At 37.8% G+C, this 23,043-nt stretch overlaps 1 protein-coding gene across 1 annotated transcript in view; it reads left to right on the top strand.

Moving 5' to 3' along the window:
• Nucleotides 1-23,043, top strand: part of CEP170B (centrosomal protein 170B) — a 325,448-nt gene that overhangs the window by 127,129 nt on the left and 175,276 nt on the right. The window contains exon 5 of the mRNA XM_053697256.1: nucleotides 18,520-18,576. Within this exon, the coding sequence (XP_053553231.1) occupies nucleotides 18,520-18,576 (57 nt within the window). The remainder of the gene's footprint in view (nucleotides 1-18,519; nucleotides 18,577-23,043) is intronic.

The following is a 23,043-nucleotide window of genomic DNA, read 5'->3' as shown; positions in this document are numbered from 1 at the left end:
TAAACTGCTGGTCTGTGTGTTTATTATCATCAGTGTGACCAATACAACAGCATGGTGCACATAAGGAGACACGTACAGGTACTGTGATATGGAAACAATAAACTGCTGGTCTGTGTGTTTATTATCATCAGTGTGACCAATACAACAGCATGGTGCACATAAGGAGACACGTACAGGGATGGAGGTACTGTGATATGGAAGCATTAAACTGCTGGTCTGTGTGTTTATTATCATCAGTATGACCAATACAACAGCATGGTGCACATAAGGAGACACGTACAGGGATGGAGGTACTGTGATATGGAAGCATTAAACTGCTGGTCTGTGTGTTTATTATCATCAGTGTGTCCAATACAACAGCATGGTGCACATAAGGAGACGGGTACAGGGATGGAGGTACTGTGATATGGAAGCATTAAACTGCTGGTCTGTGTGTTTATTTTTATCAGTATGACCAATACAACAGCATGGTGCACATAAGGAGACACGTACAGGGATGGAGGTCCTGTGATATGGAAGCATTAAACTGCTGGTCTGTGTGTTTATTATCATCAGTATGACCAATACAACAGCATGGTGCACATAAGGAGACACGTACAGGTACTGTGATATGGAAGCATTAAACTGCTGGTCTGTGTGTTTATTATCATCAGTATGACCAATACAGCATGGTGCACAGAAGGAGACACGTACAGGGATGGAGGTACTGTGATATGGAAGCATTAAACTGCTGGTCTGTGTGTTTATTATCATCAGTATGACCAATACAGCATGGTGCACAGAAGGAGACACGTACAGGGATGGAGGTACTGTGATATGGAAGCATTAAACTGCTGGTCTGTGTGTTTATTATCATCCGTATGACCAATACAACAGCATGGTGCACATAAGGAGACACGTACAGGTACTGTGATATGGAAACATTAAACTGCTGGTCTGTGTGTTTATTATCATCAGTATGACCAATACAACAGCATGGTGCACATAAGGAGACACGTACAGGGATGGAGGTACTGTGATATGGAAGCATTAAACTGCTGGTCTGTGTGTTTATTATCATCAGTGTGTCCAATACAACAGCATGGTGCACATAAGGAGACACGTACAGGTACTGTGATATGGAAGCATTAAACTTGCTGGTCTGTGTGTTTATTATCATCAGTATGACCAATACAACAGCATGATGCACATAAGGAGACACGTACAGGGATGGAGGTACTGTGATATGGAAGCATTAAACTGCTGGTCTGTGTGTTTATTATCATCAGTATGACCAATACAGCATGGTGCACAGAAGGAGACACGTACAGGGATGGAGGTACTGTGATATGGAAGCATTAAACTGCTGGTCTGTGTGTTTATTATCATCAGTATGACCAATACAACAGCATGGTGCACATAAGGAGACACGTACAGGGATGGAGGTACTGTGATATGGAAGCATTAAACTGCTGGTCTGTGTGTTTTTTATCATCAGTATGACCAATACAGCATGGTGCACAGAAGGAGACACGTACAGGGATGGAGGTACTGTGATATGGAAGCATTAAACTGCTGGTCTGTGTGTTTATTATCATCCGTATGACCAATACAACAGCATGGTGCACATAAGGAGACACGTACAGGTACTGTGATATGGAAGCATTAAACTGCTGGTCTGTGTGTTTATTATCATCAGTATGACCAATACAACAGCATGATGCACATAAGGAGACACGTACAGGTACTGTGATATGGAAACATTAAACTGCTGGTCTGTGTGTTTATTATCATCAGTATGACCAATACAACAGCATGGTGCACATAAGGAGACACGTACAGGGATGGAGGTACTGTGATATGGAAGCATTAAACTGCTGGTCTGTGTGTTTATTATCATCAGTATGACCAATACAACAGCATGGTGCACATAAGGAGACGCGTACAGGGATGGAGGTACTGTGATATGGAAGCATTAAACTGCTGGTCTGTGTGTTTATTATCATCAGTATGACCAATACAACAGCATGGTGCACATAAGGAGACAAGTACAGGGATGGAGGTACTGTGATATGGAAACATTAAACTGCTGGTCTGTGTTCATGAGCAGATATCCGTAATAAAACTGAATAAACAGTCACTAGTTGAAGAGCCGGGGCAGAATGCTCATTGATAGGAGGGTACTGCTTGACCAGTCTGGGGCATAGCTAAATAAACCCTAGGCCCCATAGCAAAATGTAAAAATCTGAGCTCCTCCTTTACCCCCTTTTATTTCTCACCCATTTAAAAGAGTAGCCATTTGTTCTGTTGCACTTGAATGCTTCATTTGGGGAGACAACAAAGGCTTATTTTTAAATCTCAAACCTCTCTGCGTCTGCTGTATACTAGCGAGCGAAGAGACAGAACAAGATGTCTGATGCTTCTCCTTAGAGCTTTGGGAGGGATAACAACTACATTCCTTTCATCCTAATCGACCTATAGTAACTAGAAGTCGTTAATGGTTGTGGTTGAGCGGTCAGCGCTAGTCTAGTGATGGGAGGTCAGCGCTAGTCTAGTGATGGGAGGTTAGAGTAGAAGCAGTCGGTAGGGAATTATAACTTTTCCTAGTAGTATTCATGGTAAGCTCTGACCCAAACAGTGAAAAGATTAGGATTTCACCATTTATTGATGGGAGTTGGAGACTGTACCAGTAAAATAAGAGTCTAGTTTTAGGAAATTTAGTGACGTAATTGTTGCTCCAATAAATAAATACCAGTACTGGATAATACTACACTAAGATCCCAGTTAGTAGCATTTATTATGTACCTCCTAGTTTCAGCGGGTCAGTCCTTATGACACTATGACCTAAATGAGTGATATTCACTGCTTGCGGCACATTGTCAGATGACCCCTTAATTTCCTCTCATTGCAGCACATTTTTGGATTATATGAATAAAGCTATTTGGGGTGTCACTAAGTGCGGCTTCCAATCGGAGGGTTGTGTGGTATTTGCAATTCATTTTGAGCTTAGAGAGGGGGCATTTGGGGACCTACACAGTATAGCATTTCGTGATAATACCACCCAGATCAGCTATGCTAGCCAATTGCAATCAGAATGTAAAAAAACGGCACCGGCTGGGACAGAATGAACAATTGGGTGGGACTATCTATAACGTACTCTAGATTCTATAAAGTAACAGGGGCTGCCATGTTTGAACTACTTTTCTATTTATCTGTCTTCTGTTGAGAAAAATTAATGAAAGATATAGATATATATGGTGTATTTTTAGTTTGTAGAAATACCCAACAGAAACCAAATCAAATGAAGTGCAGAAATAACCATTTTGTGTCATCCTCTGTGACCTACATGGTAAATAGCTGTACGGGAGTCATCATTTTATAAATATTAAAACCCCCACTTTTTATGGCCCCACGTTTGTCATTGGTTTATATCCCTAAAATATTACATTAAAAATATCTAGCCATAAAAATGACACATTTTAATTTATACAAATTTCTGGTTGAACTAATTTTTACAATGTGTGCGTGCTACTGAAATAACGTTGTACAAAACCGAATACTTGCACCATAGCTGCTTTCTTTATAATTAGTTATCGGAAACCAAAATGAGGCTACTGGCTGCACACCTGATCTTGTATACACTTAGTATAAAGTTACTAGCAGGCAGTATGCGCACATAATCTCGTATGCACTGTTAGTATAAAGTTACTAGCGGGCACTATGCGCACGTGATCCTGTATACCCTTAGTATGAAGTCACTAGTGGGCAGTATGCGCACGTGATCTTGTATACGCTTAGTATAAAGTTAAAGGGACAGTCAACACCATAATTTTTGTTGTTTTAAAAGAAAGATAATCCCTTAATTACCCATTCCCCAGTTTTGCATAACCAACACAGTTATAATAATATACGTTTTACCTCTGTAATAACCTTTTATCTAAGCCTCTCCAGACTACCCCCTTTTTTCAGTTCTTTTGACAGATTTGCATTTTATCCAATTAGTGCTCACTCTAGTGGTGAAAAACTGTCAAGTGCATTTAGATTAGAGGCGGCCTTCAAGGTCTAAGAAATTAGCATATGAACCTCCTAGGTTTAGCTTTCAACTAACAATACCAAGAGAACAAAACAAAATTGGTGATACAAGTTAATTGGAAAGTTGTTTAAAATGCATGACACATCCCCAAATGCACAATGTACGTATCCAACAATATGTTATTGTCATAAAGCAAATATTTACAAATAGTACGAATTAAAAACAGGAAGGAAAAGGCGCTGCATATGTCTCAAAGTATCGGGGACAACAACACCAGCTGTAGCCAGGCTCCACAAGAGGATAATGCCTGAAGGGGTATCAACACAGGATCTATGTTATCCCCTAAGACATTAGTGTGCACACACATAGTTATAGTTGTTAAATCAGATGAGAAAGACCAGCAACACCCAACCTCTATCAGCCCCATAGAAAGCGGAAGGGAAATTAGCTGGCGAGGAAACACCACTGGGATCTATGCTGACTCTCCTGTGCAAAACAACACAATGTATCAAAACACATAGTGACAGTCGTAAGCTGATACAAAGTCTAATGCAATGTGAAGGGGCTAGCTGTGGCCCGTACAGTCTTGAAAATAGAGGACAGTTTCAAAACATGATATACAGGTGTATCATTTTTGCCTTGTATGTCGACCCTTCAGTTTGGGTATCTGTGAGCCGAGTTGCGCTCAATATTAAACAGACGATACCTTGGTTAAGTTTTCACAAGTATTCAGCAAAGTCCATGGGATACTAGAAGTAGTACTTTTCCTCTAAATGATAAACAGGGAACCGCTTCCTGTTAGACTCACGACCACCTTTCATTCAATTCACAAACAGACAAAAAATCTTTAACCAGGCTTTGCAGCTGTGACGGCATATGTGCGAGTCTCACCAAATCAGGAGTTCAAAGTAGATGCATCTCCACTCTAGGCTGTACATAAATCGGCGTTTGTCCAGAACCATTCCTGCGCAGCGAGACAGCCTACGCGCGTTTCACCCCCACTCTCACAGTGTTTATGGGGCTTCAACCGGGCTATCGATCAACTTCTTCCACTCCCTTTTATTTGGTTACGGGAGATATAGTCCATGCCCATATTGCAGGTGAAGGTTTCATCGCCATGTCTTACAAGTTTGCTTAGACAAACCAAAATAACAATCATAATATTTCATCAGTACACAAATCTACAATTGAATACGACGGAGGCTGAACTGAATCACCAGACAAACATTACATGTCAGTTTAAATTACAACTAGCGCTAGTCTGGGCAAAAAAATAAGTAATATAGTAATCACCTAAATCATTAACTAGAATAGGGAATGTTTTGATCCCAAGGCTAAATTATTGTAACAAACCGTGATAATCTACATTTCTTTCATTACAATAGTATAGAAGATACCTTGGGGGGGGTCACCAGGGGGGGTCGCCAAAGAGGACTGGATTCTAGAGCTAAATATAAAAAATAGTTTATGCCATCAAAATTACAAGTGATTTTACTAGATATGACATACGAATCCTGGAAAAACAGTGATTCTTTTGAACCTAGTCTCCCAAGAAACACGCAAATTAAAATTACTAGCGGGCAGTATACACAGATAATCTCATATACACTGTCAGTATAATGTTACTAGCGGGCAGTATGCACATATAATCTCATATACACTGTCAGTATAATGTTACTAGTGAGCAGTATACACAGATAATCTCATATACACTGTCAGTATAATGTTACTAGTGAGCAGTATACACAGATAATCTCATATACACTGTCAGTATAATGTTACTAGTGAGCAGTATACACAGATAATCTCATATACACTGTCAGTATAATGTTACTAGTGAGCAGTATACACAGATAATCTCATATACACTGTCAGTATAATGTTACTAGCGAGCAGTATACACAGATAATCTCATATACACTGTCAGTATAATGTTACTAGCGAGCAGTATACACAGATAATCTCCTATACACCGATAGTATTATGTTACTAGCGGGCAGTATACACAGATAATCTCATATACACCGTTAGTATTATGTTACTAGCGGGCAGTATGCACAGATAATCTCATATACACTGTCAGTATTATGTTACTAGCGGGCAGTATGCACAGATAATCTCATATACACTGTCAGTATTATGTTACTAGCGGGCAGTATGCACAGATAATCTCATATACACTGTCAGTATAATGTTACTAGTGAGCAGTATACACAGATAATCTCATATACACTGTCAGTATAATGTTACTAGTGAGCAGTATACACAGATAATCTCATATACACTGTCAGTATAATGTTACTAGTGAGCAGTATACACAGATAATCTCATATACACTGTCAGTATAATGTTACTAGCGAGCAGTATACACAGATAATCTCATATACACTGTCAGTATAATGTTACTAGCGAGCAGTATACACAGATAATCTCATATACACCCTTAGTATTATGTTACTAGCGGGCAGTATACACAGATAATCTCCTATACACCGTTAGTATTATGTTACTAGCGGGCAGTATGCACAGATAATCTCATATACACTGTCAGTATAATGTTACTAGTGAGCAGTATACACAGATAATCTCATATACACCGTTAGTATTATGTTACTAGCGGGCAGTATACACAGATAATCTCATATACACTGTCAGTATAATGTTACTAGCGAGCAGTATACACAGATAATCTCATATACACTGTCAGTATAATGTTACTAGCGGGCAGTATGCACAGATAATCTCATATACACTGTCAGTATAATGTTACTAGTGAGCAGTATACACAGATAATCTCATATACACTGTTAGTATTATGTTACTAGCGGGCAGTATACACAGATAATCTCCTATACACTGTTAGTATTATGTTACTAGCGGGCAGTATACACAGATAATCTCATATACACTGTCAGTATAATTTTACTAGTGAGCAGTATACACAGATAATCTCATATACACTGTCAGTATAATGTTACTAGCGGGCAGTATGCACAGATAATCTCATATACACTGTCAGTATAATGTTACTAGTGAGCAGTTTACACAGATAATCTCATATACACTGTCAGTATAATGTTACTAGCGGGCAGTATACACAGATAATCTCATATACACTGTCAGTATAATGTTACTAGTGGGCAGTATACACAGATAATCTCATATACACTGTCAGTATTATGTTACTAGCGGGCAGTATACACAGATAATCTCATATACACTGTCAGTATAATGTTACTAGTGAGCAGTATACACAGATAATCTCATATACACTGTTAGTATAATGTTACTAGCAGGCAGTATACACAGATAATCTCATATACACTGTCAGTATTATGTTACTAGCGGGCAGTATACACAGATAATCTCATATACACTGTCAGTATTCTGTTACTAGCGGGCAGTATACACAGATAATCTCATATACACTGTCAGTATAATGTTACTAGTGAGCAGTATACTCAGGTAATCTATACACTGTTAGTATAATGTTACTTGCGGGCAGTATACACAGATAATCTCATATACACTGTCAGTATTATGTTACTAGCGGGCAGTATACACAGATAATCTCATATACACTGTCAGTATTCTGTTACTAGCGGGCAGTATACACAGATAATCTCATATACACTGTCAGTATAATGTTACTAGTGAGCAGTATACTCAGGTAATCTATACACTTAGTATAATGTTACTAGCGGGCAGTATACACAGATAATCTCATATACACTGTTAGTATAATGTTACTAACGGGCAGTATACACAGATAATCTCATATACACTGTTAGTATTATGTTACTAGCGGGCAGTATACACAGATAATCTCATATACACTGTCAGTATTATGTTACTAGCGGGCAGTATACACAGATAATCTCATATACACTGTCAGTATTATGTTACTAGCGGGCAGTATGCACAGATAATCTCATATACACTGTCAGTATTATGTTACTAGCGGGCAGTATGCACAGATAATCTCATATACACTGTCAGTATTATGTTACTAGCGGGCAGTATACACAGATAATCTCCTATACACCGTTAGTATTATGTTACTAGCGGGCAGTATACACAGATAATCTCATATACACTGTTAGTATTATGTTACTAGTGAGCAATATACACAGATAATCTCATATACACTGTCAGTATAATGTTACTAGCGAGCAGTATGCACAGATAATCTCATATACACTGTCAGTATAATGTTACTAGCGAGCAGTATGCACAGATAATCTCATATACACTGTCAGTATAATGTTACTAGTGAGCAGTATACACAGATAATCTCATATACACTGTTAGTATAATGTTACTAGCGGGCAGTATACACAGATAATCTCATATACACTGTCATTATAATGTTACTAGCGAGCAGTATACACAGATAATCTCATATACACTGTTAGTATAATGTTACTAGCGGGCAGTATACACAGATAATCTCATATACACTGTTAGTATAATGTTACTAGCGGGCAGTATACACAGATAATCTCCTATACACTGTCAGTATTATGTTACTAGCGGGCAGTATACACAGATAATATCATATACACTGTTAGTATTATGTTACTAGCGGGCAGTATACACAGATAATCTCATATACACTGTTAGTATAATGTTACTAGCGGGCAGTATACACAGATAATCTCATATACACTGTTAGTATTATGTTACTAGCGGGCAGTATACACAGATAATCTCATATACACTGTCAGTATTATGTTACTAGCGGGCAGTATACACAGATAATCTCATATACACTGTTAGTATTATGTTACTAGTGAGCAGTATACACAGATAATCTCATATACACTGTTAGTATTATGTTACTAGCGGGCAGTATACACAGATAATCTCATATACACTGTCAGTATAATGTTACTAGTGAGCAGTATACACAGATAATCTCATATTCACTGTCAGTATTATGTTACTAGCGGGCAGTATGCACAGATAATCTCATATACACTGTCAGTATTATGTTACTAGCGGGCAGTATGCACAGATAATCTCATATACACTGTCAGTATTATGTTACTAGCGGGCAGTATACACAGATAATCTCATATACACTGTCAGTATTATGTTACTAGCGGGCAGTATGCACAGATAATCTCATATACACTGTCAGTATTATGTTACTAGCGGGCAGTATGCACAGATAATCTCATATACACTGTCAGTATTATGTTACTAGCGGGCAGTATACACAGATAATCTCATATACACTGTCAGTATTATGTTACTAGCGGCAGTATACACAGATAATCTCATATACACTGTCAGTATAACGTTACTAGCGGGCAGTATGCACAGATAATCTCATATACACTGTCAGTATAATGTTACTAGCGGGCAGTATACACAGATAATCTCATATACACTGTCAGTATAATGTTACTAGCGGGCAGTATACACAGATAATCTCATATACACTGTCAGTATTATGTTACTAGCGGGCAGTATACACAGATAATCTCATATACACTGTCAGTATTATGTTACTAGCGGGCAGTATGCACAGATAATCTCATATACACTGTCAGTATTATGTTACTAGCGAGCAGTATACACAGATAATCTCCTATACAATGTCAGTATAATGTTACTAGCGAGCAGTATACACAGATAATCTCCTATACAATGTCAGTATAATGTTACTAGCGGGCAGTATACACAGATAATCTCATATACACTGTCAGTATAATGTTACTAGTGAGCAGTATACACAGATAATCTCATATACACTGTCAGTATAATGTTACTAGCGGGCAGTATACACAGATAATCTCATATACACTGTCAGTATTATGTTACTAGCGGGCAGTATGCACAGATAATCTCATATACACTGTCAGTATTATGTTACTAGCGAGCAGTATACACAGATAGTCTCCTATACAATGTCAGTATAATGTTACTAGCGAGCAGTATACACAGATAATCTCCTATACAATGTCAGTATAATGTTACTAGCGGGCAGTATACACAGGTAATCTCATATACACTGTTAGTATAATGTTAATAGCGAGCAGTATACACAGATAATCTCATATACACTGTTAGTATTATGTTAATAGCGAGCAGTATACACAGGTAATCTCATATACACTGTTAGTATAATGTTAATAGCGAGCAGTATACACAGATAATCTCCTATACACCGTTAGTATTATGTTACTAGCGGGCAATATACACAGATAATCTCATATACACTGTTAGTATAATGTTACTAGCGGGCAGTATACACAGATAATCTCATATACACTGTTAGTATTATGTTACTAGCGGGCAGTATACACAGATAATCTCATATACACTGTTAGTATTATGTTACTAGCGGGCAGTATGCACAGATAATCTCATATACACTGTTAGTATTATGTTACTAGCGGGCAGTATACACAGATAATCTCATATACACTGTCAGTATTATGTTACTAGCGGGCAGTATACACAGATAATCTCATATACACTGTCAGTATTATGTTACTAGCGGGCAGTATACACAGATAATCTCATATACACTGTTAGTATAATGTTACTAGCGGGCAGTATGCACAGATAATCTCATATACACTGTTAGTATAATGTTACTAGCGAGCAGTATACACAGATAATCTCCTATACACTGTCAGTATAATGTTACTAGCGGGCAGTATACACAGATAATCTCATATACACTGTTAGTATTATGTTACTAGCGGGCAGTATACACAGATAATCTCCTATACACCGTTAGTATAATGTTACTAGCGGGCAGTATACACAGATAATCTCATATACACTGTCAGTATTATGTTACTAGCGGGCAGTATGCACAGATAATCTCATATACACTGTTAGTATAATGTTACTAGCGGGCAGTATGCACAGATAATCTCATATACACTGTTAGTATTATGTTACTAGTGATCAGTATACACAGATAATCTCATATACACTGTTAGTATAATGTTACTAGCGGGCAGTATACACAGATAATCTCCTATACAATGTCAGTATAATGTTACTAGCAAGCAGTATACACAGATAATCTCATATACACTGTTAGTATTATGTTACTAGTGAGCAGTATACACAGATAATCTCATATACACTGTCAGTGTAATGTTGCTAGTGGGCAGTATACACAGATAATCTCATATACACTGTCAGTATAATGTTACTAGCGGGCAGTATACACAGATAATCTCATATACACTGTCAGTATTATGTTACTAGCGGGCAGTATACACAGATAATCTCATATACACTGTCAGTATAATGTTACTAGCGGGCAGTATGCACAGATAATCTCATATACACTGTCAGTATAATGTTACTAGTGAGCAGTATACACAGATAATCTCATATACACTGTTAGTATTATGTTACTAGTGAGCAGTATACACAGATACTCTCCTATACACTGTCAGTATAATGTTACTAGCGGGCAGTATGCACAGATAATCTCATATACACTGTCAGTATAATGTTACTAGTGAGCAGTATACACAGATAATATCATATACACTGTTAGTATTATGTTACTAGTGAGCAGTATACACAGATAATCTCATATACACTGTCAGTATAATGTTACTAGCGGGCAGTATACACAGATAATCTCATATACACTGTCAGTGTAATGTTACTAGCGGGCAGTATACACAGATAATCTCATATACACTGTCAGTATAATGTTACTAGCGGGCAGTATACACAGATAATCTCATATACACTGTCAGTATAATGTTACTAGCGGGCAGTATACACAGATAATCTCATATACACTGTTAGTATTATGTTACTAGCGGGCAGTATGCACAGATAATCTCATATACACTGTCAGTATTATGTTACTAGTGAGCAGTATACACAGATAATCTCATATACACTGTTAGTATTATGTTACTAGCGGGCAGTATGCACAGATAATCTCATATACACTGTCAGTATAATGTTACTAGTGAGCAGTATACACAGATAATCTCATATACACTGTCAGTATAATGTTACTAGCGGGCAGTATACACAGATAATCTCATATACACTGTTAGTATTATGTTACTAGCGGGCAGTATGCACAGATAATCTCATATACACTGTCAGTATAATGTTACTAGTGAGCAGTATACACAGATAATCTCATATACACTGTCAGTATAATGTTACTAGCAAGCAGTATACACAGATAATCTATACACTGTCAGTATAATGTTACTAGCGGGCAGTATACTCAGGTAATCTATACACTGTTAGTATAATGTTACTAGTGAGCAGTATACACAGATAATCTCATATACACTGTTAGTATAATGTTACTAGCGGGCAGTATACACAGATAATCTCATATACACTGTCAGTATAATGTTACTAGCGGGCAGTATGCACAGATAATCTCATATACACTGTTAGTATAATGTTAATAGCGAGCAGTATACACAGATAATCTCATATACACTGTTAGTATAATGTTACTAGCGGGCAGTATACTCAGGTAATCTATACACTGTCAGTATAATGTTACTAGCGAGCAGTATACACAGATAATCTCATATACACTGTTAGTATAATGTTACTAGTGAGCAGTATACACAGATAATCTCATATACACTGTCAGTATAATGTTACTAGCGGGCAGTATGCACAGATAATCTCATATACACTGTCAGTATAATGTTACTACTGAGCAGTATACACAGATAATCTCATATACACTGTTAGTATAATGTTAATAGCGAGCAGTATACACAGATAATCTCATATACACTGTTAGTATAATGTTACTAGCGGGCAGTATACACAGATAATCTCATATACACTGTTAGTATAATGTTACTAGCGGGCAGTATACTCAGGTAATCTATACACTGTTAGTATAATGTTACTAGCGGGCAGTATACACAGATAATCTCATATACACTGTTAGTATAATGTTACTAGCGGGCAGTATACTCAGGTAATCTATACACTGTCAGTATAATGTTACTAGCGGGCAGTATACACAGATAATCTCATATACACTTTTAGTATAATGTTACTAGCGGGCAGTATGCTCAGGTAATCTATACACTGTTAGTATAATGTTACTAGTGAGCAGTATACACAGATAATCTCATATACACTGTTAGTATAATGTTACTAACGGGCAGTATACACAGGTAATCTATACACTGTCAGTATAATGTTACTAGCGGGCAGTATACACAGATAATCTCATATACACTGTTAGTATAATGTTAATAGCGAGCAGTATACACAGATAATCTCATATACACTGTTAGTATAATGTTACTAGCGGGCAGTATACTCAGGTAATCTATACACTGTCAGTATAATGTTAATAGCGAGCAGTATACACAGATAATCTCATATACACTGTTAGTATAATGTTACTAGCGGGCAGTATACTCAGGTAATCTATACACTGTCAGTATAATGTTACTAGCGAGCAGTATACACAGATAATCTCATATACACTGTTAGTATAATGTTACTAGTGAGCAGTATACACAGATAATCTCATATACACTGTCAGTATAATGTTACTAGCGGGCAGTATGCACAGATAATCTCATATACACTGTCAGTATAATGTTACTACTGAGCAGTATACACAGATAATCTCATATACACTGTTAGTATAATGTTAATAGCGAGCAGTATACACAGATAATCTCATATACACTGTTAGTATAATGTTACTAGCGGGCAGTATACACAGATAATCTCATATACACTGTTAGTATAATGTTACTAGCGGGCAGTATACTCAGGTAATCTATACACTGTTAGTATAATGTTACTAGCGGGCAGTATACACAGATAATCTCATATACACTGTTAGTATAATGTTACTAGCGGGCAGTATACTCAGGTAATCTATACACTGTCAGTATAATGTTACTAGCGGGCAGTATACACAGATAATCTCATATACACTTTTAGTATAATGTTACTAGCGGGCAGTATGCTCAGGTAATCTATACACTGTTAGTATAATGTTACTAGTGAGCAGTATACACAGATAATCTCATATACACTGTTAGTATAATGTTACTAACGGGCAGTATACACAGGTAATCTATACACTGTCAGTATAATGTTACTAGCGGGCAGTATACACAGATAATCTCATATACACTGTTAGTATAATGTTAATAGCGAGCAGTATACACAGATAATCTCATATACACTGTTAGTATAATGTTACTAGCGGGCAGTATACTCAGGTAATCTATACACTGTCAGTATAATGTTACTAGCGGGCAGTATACACAGATAATCTCATATACACTGTTAGTATAATGTTACTAGCGGGCAGTATAGTCAGGTAATCTATACACTGTTAGTATAATGTTACTAGTGAGCAGTATACACAGATAATCTCATATACACTGTTAGTATAATGTTACTAACGGGCAGTATACACAGGTAATCTATACACTGTCAGTATAATGTTACTAGTGAGCAGTATACACAGATAATCTCATATACACTGTTAGTATAATGTTACTAGCGGGCAGTATACTCAGGTAATCTATACACTGTTAGTATTATGTTACTAGCGGGCAGTATACACAGATAATATCATATACACTGTTAGTATAATGTTAATAGCGAGCAGTATACACAGATAATATCATATACACTGTTAGTATAATGTTAATAGCGAGCAGTATACACAGATAATCTCATATACACTGTTAGTATAATGTTACTAGCGGGCAGTATACACAGATAATCTCATATACACTGTTAGTATAATGTTACTAGCGGGCAGTATACTCAGGTAATCTATACACTGTTAGTATAATGTTACTAGCGGGCAGTATACTCAGGTAATCTATACACTGTTAGTATAATGTTACTAGCGGGCAGTATACTCAGGTAATCTATACACTGTCAGTATAATGTTACTAGCGGGCAGTATACTCAAGTAATCTATACACTGTTAGTATAATGTTACTAGCGGGCAGTATACTCAGGTAATCTCCTATTCACTGTTAGTATAATGTTACTAGCGGGCAGTATACTCAGGTAATCTATACACTGTTAGTATTATGTTACTAGCTAACAGTATACTCAGGTAATCTATACACTGTTAGTATAATGTTACTAGCAGGCAGTATACACAGGTAATCTATACACTGTTAGTATTATGTTACTAGCGGGCAGTATGCACAGATAATCTCATATACACTGTCAGTATAATGTTACTAGCGAGCAGTATACACAGGTAATCTATACACTGTTAGTATAATGTTACTAGCGGGCAGTATACACAGGTAATCTATACACTGTTAGTATAATGTTACTAGCGGGCAGTATACACAGGTAATCTATACACTGTTAGTATAATGTTACTAGCGGGCAGTATACACAGGTAATCTATACACTGTCAGTATAATGTTACTAGCGGGCAGTATACACAGATAATCTCATATACACTGTTAGTATAATGTTACTAGCGAGCAGTATACACAGGTAATCTATACACTGTTAGTATAATGTTACTAGCGGGCAGTATACACAGGTAATCTATACACTGTTAGTATAATGTTACTAGCGGGCAGTATACACAGATAATCTCCTATACACTGTCAGTATAATGTTACTAGCGGGCAGTATACACAGATAATCTCATATACACTGTTAGTATAATGTTAATAGCGAGCAGTATACACAGATAATCTCATATTCACTGTTAGTATAATGTTACTAGCGGGCAGTATACTCAGGTAATCTATACACTGTTAGTATAATGTTACTAGCGGGCAGTATACTCAGGTAATCTATACACTGTTAGTATAATGTTACTAGCGGGCAGTATACTCAGGTAATCTATACACTGTTAGTATAATGTTACTAGCGGGCAGTATACTCAGGTAATCTATACACTGTCAGTATAATGTTACTAGCGGGCAGTATACTCAGGTAATCTATACACTGTTAGTATAATGTTACTAGCGGGCAGTATACTCAGGTAATCTATACACTGTTAGTATAATGTTACTAGCGGGCAGTATACTCAGGTAATCTATACACTGTTAGTATAATGTTACTAGCGGGCAGTATACACAGGTAATCTATACACTGTCAGTATAATGTTACTAGCGGGCAGTATGCACAGATAATCTCATATACACTGTCAGTATAATGTTACTAGCGGGCAGTATACTCAGGTAATCTATACACTGTTAGTATAATGTTACTAGCGGGCAGTATACTCAGGTAATCTATACACTGTTAGTATAATGTTACTAGCGGGCAGTATACTCAGGTAATCTATACACTGTTAGTATAATGTTACTAGCGGGCAGTATACACAGGTAATCTATACACTGTCAGTATAATGTTACTAGCGGGCAGTATACACAGATAATCTCATATACACTGTCAGTATAATGTTACTAGCGGGCAGTATACTCAGGTAATCTATACACTGTTAGTATAATGTTACTAGCGGGCAGTATACTCAGGTAATCTATACACTGTTAGTATAATGTTACTAGCGGGCAGTATACTCAGGTAATCTATACACTGTTAGTATAATGTTACTAGCGGGCAGTATACTCAGGTAATCTATACACTGTTAGTATAATGTTACTAGCGGGCAGTATACTCAGGTAATCTATACACTGTTAGTATAATGTTACTAGCGGGCAGTATACTCAGGTAATCTATACACTGTCAGTATAATGTTACTAGCGGGCAGTATACTCAGGTAATCTATACACTGTTAGTATAATGTTACTAGCGGGCAGTATACTCAGGTAATCTATACACTGTTAGTATAATGTTACTAGCGGGCAGTATACTCAGGTAATCTATACACTGTTAGTATAATGTTACTAGCGGGCAGTATACACAGGTAATCTATACACTGTCAGTATAATGTTACTAGCGGGCAGTATGCACAGATAATCTCATATACACTGTCAGTATAATGTTACTAGCGGGCAGTATACTCAGGTAATCTATACACTGTTAGTATAATGTTACTAGCGGGCAGTATACTCAGGTAATCTATACACTGTTAGTATAATGTTACTAGCGGGCAGTATACTCAGGTAATCTATACACTGTTAGTATAATGTTACTAGCGGGCAGTATACACAGGTAATCTATACACTGTCAGTATAATGTTACTAGCGGGCAGTATACACAGATAATCTCATATACACTGTCAGTATAATGTTACTAGCGGGCAGTATACTCAGGTAATCTATACACTGTTAGTATAATGTTACTAGCGGGCAGTATACTCAGGTAATCTATACACTGTTAGTATTATGTTACTAGCGGGCAGTATACTCAGGTAATCTATACACTGTTAGTATAATGTTACTAGCGGGCAGTATACACAGATAATCTCATATACACTGTCAGTATAATGTTACTAGCGGGCAGTATACTCAGGTAATCTATACACTGTTAGTATAATGTTACTAGCGGGCAGTATACTCAGGTAATCTATACACTGTTAGTATAATGTTACTAGCGGGCAGTATACTCAGGTAATCTATACACTGTTAGTATAATGTTACTAGCGGGCAGTATACTCAGGTAATCTATACACTGTTAGTATAATGTTACTAGCGGGCAGTATACTCAGGTGATCTATACACTGTTAGTATAATGTTACTAGCGGGCAGTATACTCAGGTAATCTATACACTGTTAGTATAATGTTACTAGCGGGCAGTATACTCAGGTAATCTATACACTGTTAGTATAATGTTACTAGCGGGCAGTATACTCAGGTAATCTATACACTGTTAGTATAATGTTACTAGCGGGCAGTATACTCAGGTAATCTCATATACACTGTCAGTATAATGTTACTAGCGGGCAGTATACTCAGGTAATCTATACACTGTTAGTATAATGTTACTAGCGGGCAGTATACTCAGGTAATCTATACACTGTTAGTATTATGTTACTAGCGGGCAGTATACTCAGGTGATCTATACACTGTTAGTATAATGTTACTAGCGGGCAGTATACTCAGGTAATCTATACACTGTTAGTATAATGTTACTAGCGGGCAGTATACTCAGGTAATCTATACACTGTTAGTATAATGTTACTAGCGGGCAGTATACTCAGGTGATCTATACACTGTTAGTATAATGTTACTAGCGGGCAGTATACTCAGGTGATCTATACACTGTTAGTATAATGTTACTAGCGGGCAGTATACTCAGGTAATCTATACACTGTTAGTATAATGTTACTCGCTAGCAGCACTATGTGCATGGGATCTCATAGCTCAGAACTTATTTTCACTTTAAGTTCCCAATTTAAGTTATAAAGTCACGTTACTGTAAATATTGATGTATTTCTTTAATTCTGTTAGTGATTACAGCTGTGTGAGCTCTGCTGTAGGACTCAGGCGCAGAATTTAACACACTTTAAACTTTTCATGGTGCTTTTACAAATTAGAAAACAAACCCAATCGTTATCCTGAATCCTTTTGGGATTATTTTCCGTAACTAAAACCTACATGCTAATCTTTATGTATTGGAACAGATCCAGCATAAGGTCCCTGAGGAAGCGCTGAAGGTTCGTATCTCTGCGGTCTACATAATGTTTATATGTTGTTGTGATTTAACCTCATGTGTGCCTGAGCGGGCTGAATTGTGCTCCAGCCTTCTGGCACACAAGGGGTTTAATAATAAAATGCATTGAGCTGCTATAAGGTTTGGAATTAAGACAAACAAGATGATGGTATTCAGTAGCTTCTAGTGATTTTTCTCATATCTTTGTGATCTGCTGGTGTCTTGTTCCAAATATATTAATAATTTTCATAATCTTGTATCATATGTTAAATAGAACACCAGTGTCTACCCCCCCAGTGGGTCTCACTATAAAACCATTTAAAGGGACAGTCTACCATAGAATTTTTATTGTTTTAAAAGCTAGATAATCCCTTTATTACCCATTCCCCAGTTTTGCATAACCAACACAGTAATATTAATGTACTTTTTACCTCTGTGATTATCTTGTATCTAACCCTCTGCAGACTGCCCCTTGTCTCAGTTATATTAATGTACTTTTTACCTCTCTGATTACCTTGTATCTAGGAACCTTCTTCCAGCCCCCTGATCACATGACTGACTGTTTATTATCTATTGACTTGCATTTAGTATTGTATTGTGCTAGATCTTAAATAACCCCCTGTACCTGAACACAGTGTTATCTATATGGCCCACGTGTACTTTCTGTCTGTTTGTGTTGAAAAGAGATTTAAAAAGCCTGTGATAAGAGGCAGCCCTCAAAGGCTTAGAAATTAGCATATGAGCCTACCTAGGTTTAGTTTAAACTAAAAATACCAAGAGAAAAAAAGCAAATTTGATGATAAAAGTAAATTGGAAAGTTGATTAAAAAGTCTTATGTGAATAATGAAAGTTTAATTTATACTAGACTGTCCCTTTAATAATAGTGAGTGCTGTATCAAGATACAGATAAACTAACTGGTGAAAGGAAAGATAAACCTAGGCCGTCTGTGCTGCAGAATGAATCTAAGGTTTGTAAACTTCAGGTTGTTAATGTTGTCTGTATTTGTAAGAGCAGTATACACGGAGTACAGTAATAAAGACCAGACAGGGAAGTGATTAGCGGGTGCTGCACATTAATTAACGATGACTGAGACCGGTGGGGGGGTCATCCTTCTGGAACTCACCTGTGTCTCACAGCAGCAGCAGCACATGGCTGTGTCAGTGTAACAAACAGAATGAAAGGGTTAATTGGCTCTGACGGCCCATGACACGGACGCAATTAAAAAAAAATAAAAGCTGCAAACACCGGCAAGTTCTGATGCGCATTGTTAGACAGTGAGCATCAGTAAGAAGGGAATGTCTAATAGGTGCACAGTGGAGGTTTGGCAGTAAGTATTAGTAGAAAGTACACAGTGTGCTTGTACACAAGTACTGTATACAGAAGCAGCGATGTACAGTACTCGCATAATAACGCTGCTCTATCTCAGCGCCACATGTTACTGAGCATACGTACATATGCCTTGTACACCAGAGGTTTGTATGCTCAGTGTACAGCAAACGCTTTACTGGTACACTCAGAACTTTGCTGATACCTGGGTATTGGGAAAATGCTGCTTATTTTCACGTGCAGTTTAATTTTGGCTTTTATGTCCCTTTAACGTATCCGCAATAACTGGCAGCAGAGCACTCAGTATATCTGTTAGAGCCAGTTTGCTTTTATGTCCCTTTAACGTATCCGCAATAACTGGCAGCAGAGCACTCAGTATATCTGTTAGAGCCAGTTTGCTTTTATGTCCCTTTAACGTATCCGCAGTCACTGGCAGCAGAGCACTCAGTATATCTGTTAGAGCCAGTTTGCTTTTATGTCCCTTTAACGTATCCGCAATAACTGGCAGCAGAGCACTCAGTATATCTGTTAGAGCCAGTTTGCTTTTATGTCCCTTTAACGTATCCGCAGTCACTGGCAGCAGAGCACTCAGTATATCTGTTGGAGCCAGTTTGCTTTTATGTCCCTTTAACGTATCCGCAATAACTGGCAGCAGAGCACTCAGTATATCTGTTAGAGCCAGTTTGCTTTTATGTCCCTTTAACGTATCCGCAGTCACTGGCAGCAGAGCACTCAGTATATCTGTTAGAGCCAGTTTGCTTTTATGTCCCTTTAACGTATCCGCAGTCACTGGCAGCAGAGCACTCAGTATATCTGTTAGAGCCAGTTTGCTTTTATGTCCCTTTAACGTATCTGCAATCACTGGCAGCAGAGCACTCAGTATATCTGTTAGAGCCAGTTTGCTTTTATGTCCCTTTAACGTATCCGCAGTCACTGGCAGCAGAGCACTCAGTATATCTGTTAGAGCCAGTTTGCTTTTATGTCCCTTTAACGTATCCGCAGTCACTGGCAGCAGAGCACTCAGTATATCTGTTAGAGCCAGTTTGCTTTTATGTCCCTTTAACGTATCCGCAGTCACTGGCAGCAGAGCACTCAGTATATCTGTTAGAGCCAGTTTGCTTTTATGTCCCTTTAACGTATCCGCAGTCACTGGCAGCAGAGCACTCAGTATATCTGTTAGAGCCAGTTTGCTTTTATGTCCCTTTAACGTATCCGCAATCACTGGCAGCAGAGCACTCAGTATATCTGTTAGAGCCAGTTTGCTTTTATGTCCCTTTAACGTATCCGCAGTCACTGGCAGCAGAGCACTCAGTATATCTGTTAGAGCCAGTTTGCTTTTATGTCCCTTTAACGTATCCGCAATAACTGGCAGCAGAGCACTCAGTATATCTGTTAGAGCCAGTTTGCTTTTATGTCCCTTTAACGTATCCGCAGTCACTGGCTGCAGAGCACTCAGTATATCTGTTAGAGCCAGTTTGCTTTTATGTCCCTTTAACGTATCCGCAGTCACTGGCTGCAGAGCACTCAGTATATCTGTTAGAGCCAGTTTGCTTTTATGTCCCTTTAACGTATCCGCAATAACTGGCAGCAGAGCACTCAGTATATCTGTTAGAGCCAGTTTGCTTTTATGTCCCTTTAACGTATCCGCAGTCACTGGCAGCAGAGCACTCAGTATATCTGTTAGAGCCAGTTTGCTTTTATGTCCCTTTAACGTATCCGCAGTCACTGGCAGCAGAGCACTCAGTTTATCTGTTAGAGCCAGTTTGCTTTTATGTCCCTTTAACGTATCCGCAGTCACTGGCAGCAGAGCACTCAGTATATCTGTTGGAGCCAGTTTGCTTTTATGTCCCTTTAACGTATCCGCAATAACTGGCAGCAGAGCACTCAGTATATCTGTTAGAGCCAGTTTGCTTTTATGTCCCTTTAACGTATCCGCAGTCACTGGCAGCAGAGCACTCAGTATATCTGTTAGAGCCAGTTTGCTTTTATGTCCCTTTAACGTATCCGCAGTCACTGGCAGCAGAGCACTCAGTATATCTGTTAGAGCCAGTTTGCTTTTATGTCCCTTTAACGTATCCACAGTCACTGGCAGCAGAGCACTCAGTATATCTGTTAGAGCCAGTTTGCTTTTATGTCCCTTTAACGTATCCGCAGTCACTGGCAGCAGAGCACTCAGTATATCTGTTAGAGCCAGTTTGCTTTGCTACAACTGTAAACCTATTTAGATCTGCCAGGCTGTAGCGTTTTGTGCTGTACAAAGTTCAGTTATTGTTGCTTGTGTAAAGTGTCGCTGACTGATAACGCGGTTACACAAATATATGCAGCACATTGTTGTTAAAAGCGAGTTTAAATGAGAATAAAACACTTAAAGGGACAGTGGTCTCCATTTTTTTTTGTTTAAAAGATAGACATCCCTTTATTACTCATTCCCTAGTTTTGCATAACCAGCACAGTTATATTAATACACTTTTTACCTCTGTGATTACCTTGTATCTAAGCCTCTGCAGACTGCCCCTTATCTCAGTTATATTAATATACTTTTTACCTCTGTGATTACATTGTATCTAAGCCTCTGCAGACTGCCCCTTATCTCAGTTGTATTAACACACTTTTTACCTCTGTGATTACCTTGTATCTAAGCCTCTGCAGACTGCTCCTTATCTCAGTTGTATTAATACACTTTTTACCTCTGTGATTACCTTGTATCTAAGCCTCTGCAGACTGCCCCTTATCTCAGTTATATTAATATACTTTTTACCTCTGTGATTACCTTGTACCTAACCCTCTGCAGACTGCCCCTTATCTCAGTTATATTAATATACGTTTTACCTCTGTGATTACCTTGTATCTAAGCCTCTGCAGACTGCCCCTTATCTCAGGTATATTAATATACTTTTTACCTCTGTGATTACCTTGTATCTAAGCCTCTGCAGACTGCTCCTTATCTCAGTTATATTAATATACTTTTTACCTCTGTGATTACCTTGTATGTAAGCCTCTGCAGACTGCCCCTTATCTCAGTTATATTAATGATACTTTTTACCTCTGTGATTACCCTGTATCTAAGCCTCTGCAGACTGCTCCTTATTTCAGTTATATTAATATACTTTTTACCTCTGTGATTACCTTGTATCTAAGCCTCTG

The sequence above is a fragment of the Bombina bombina genome, chromosome 1, assembly GCF_027579735.1.
Source record: "Bombina bombina isolate aBomBom1 chromosome 1, aBomBom1.pri, whole genome shotgun sequence".
Lineage (NCBI taxonomy): Eukaryota > Metazoa > Chordata > Amphibia > Anura > Bombinatoridae > Bombina > Bombina bombina.
This window is presented reverse-complemented; position numbering and strand designations above follow the sequence as displayed.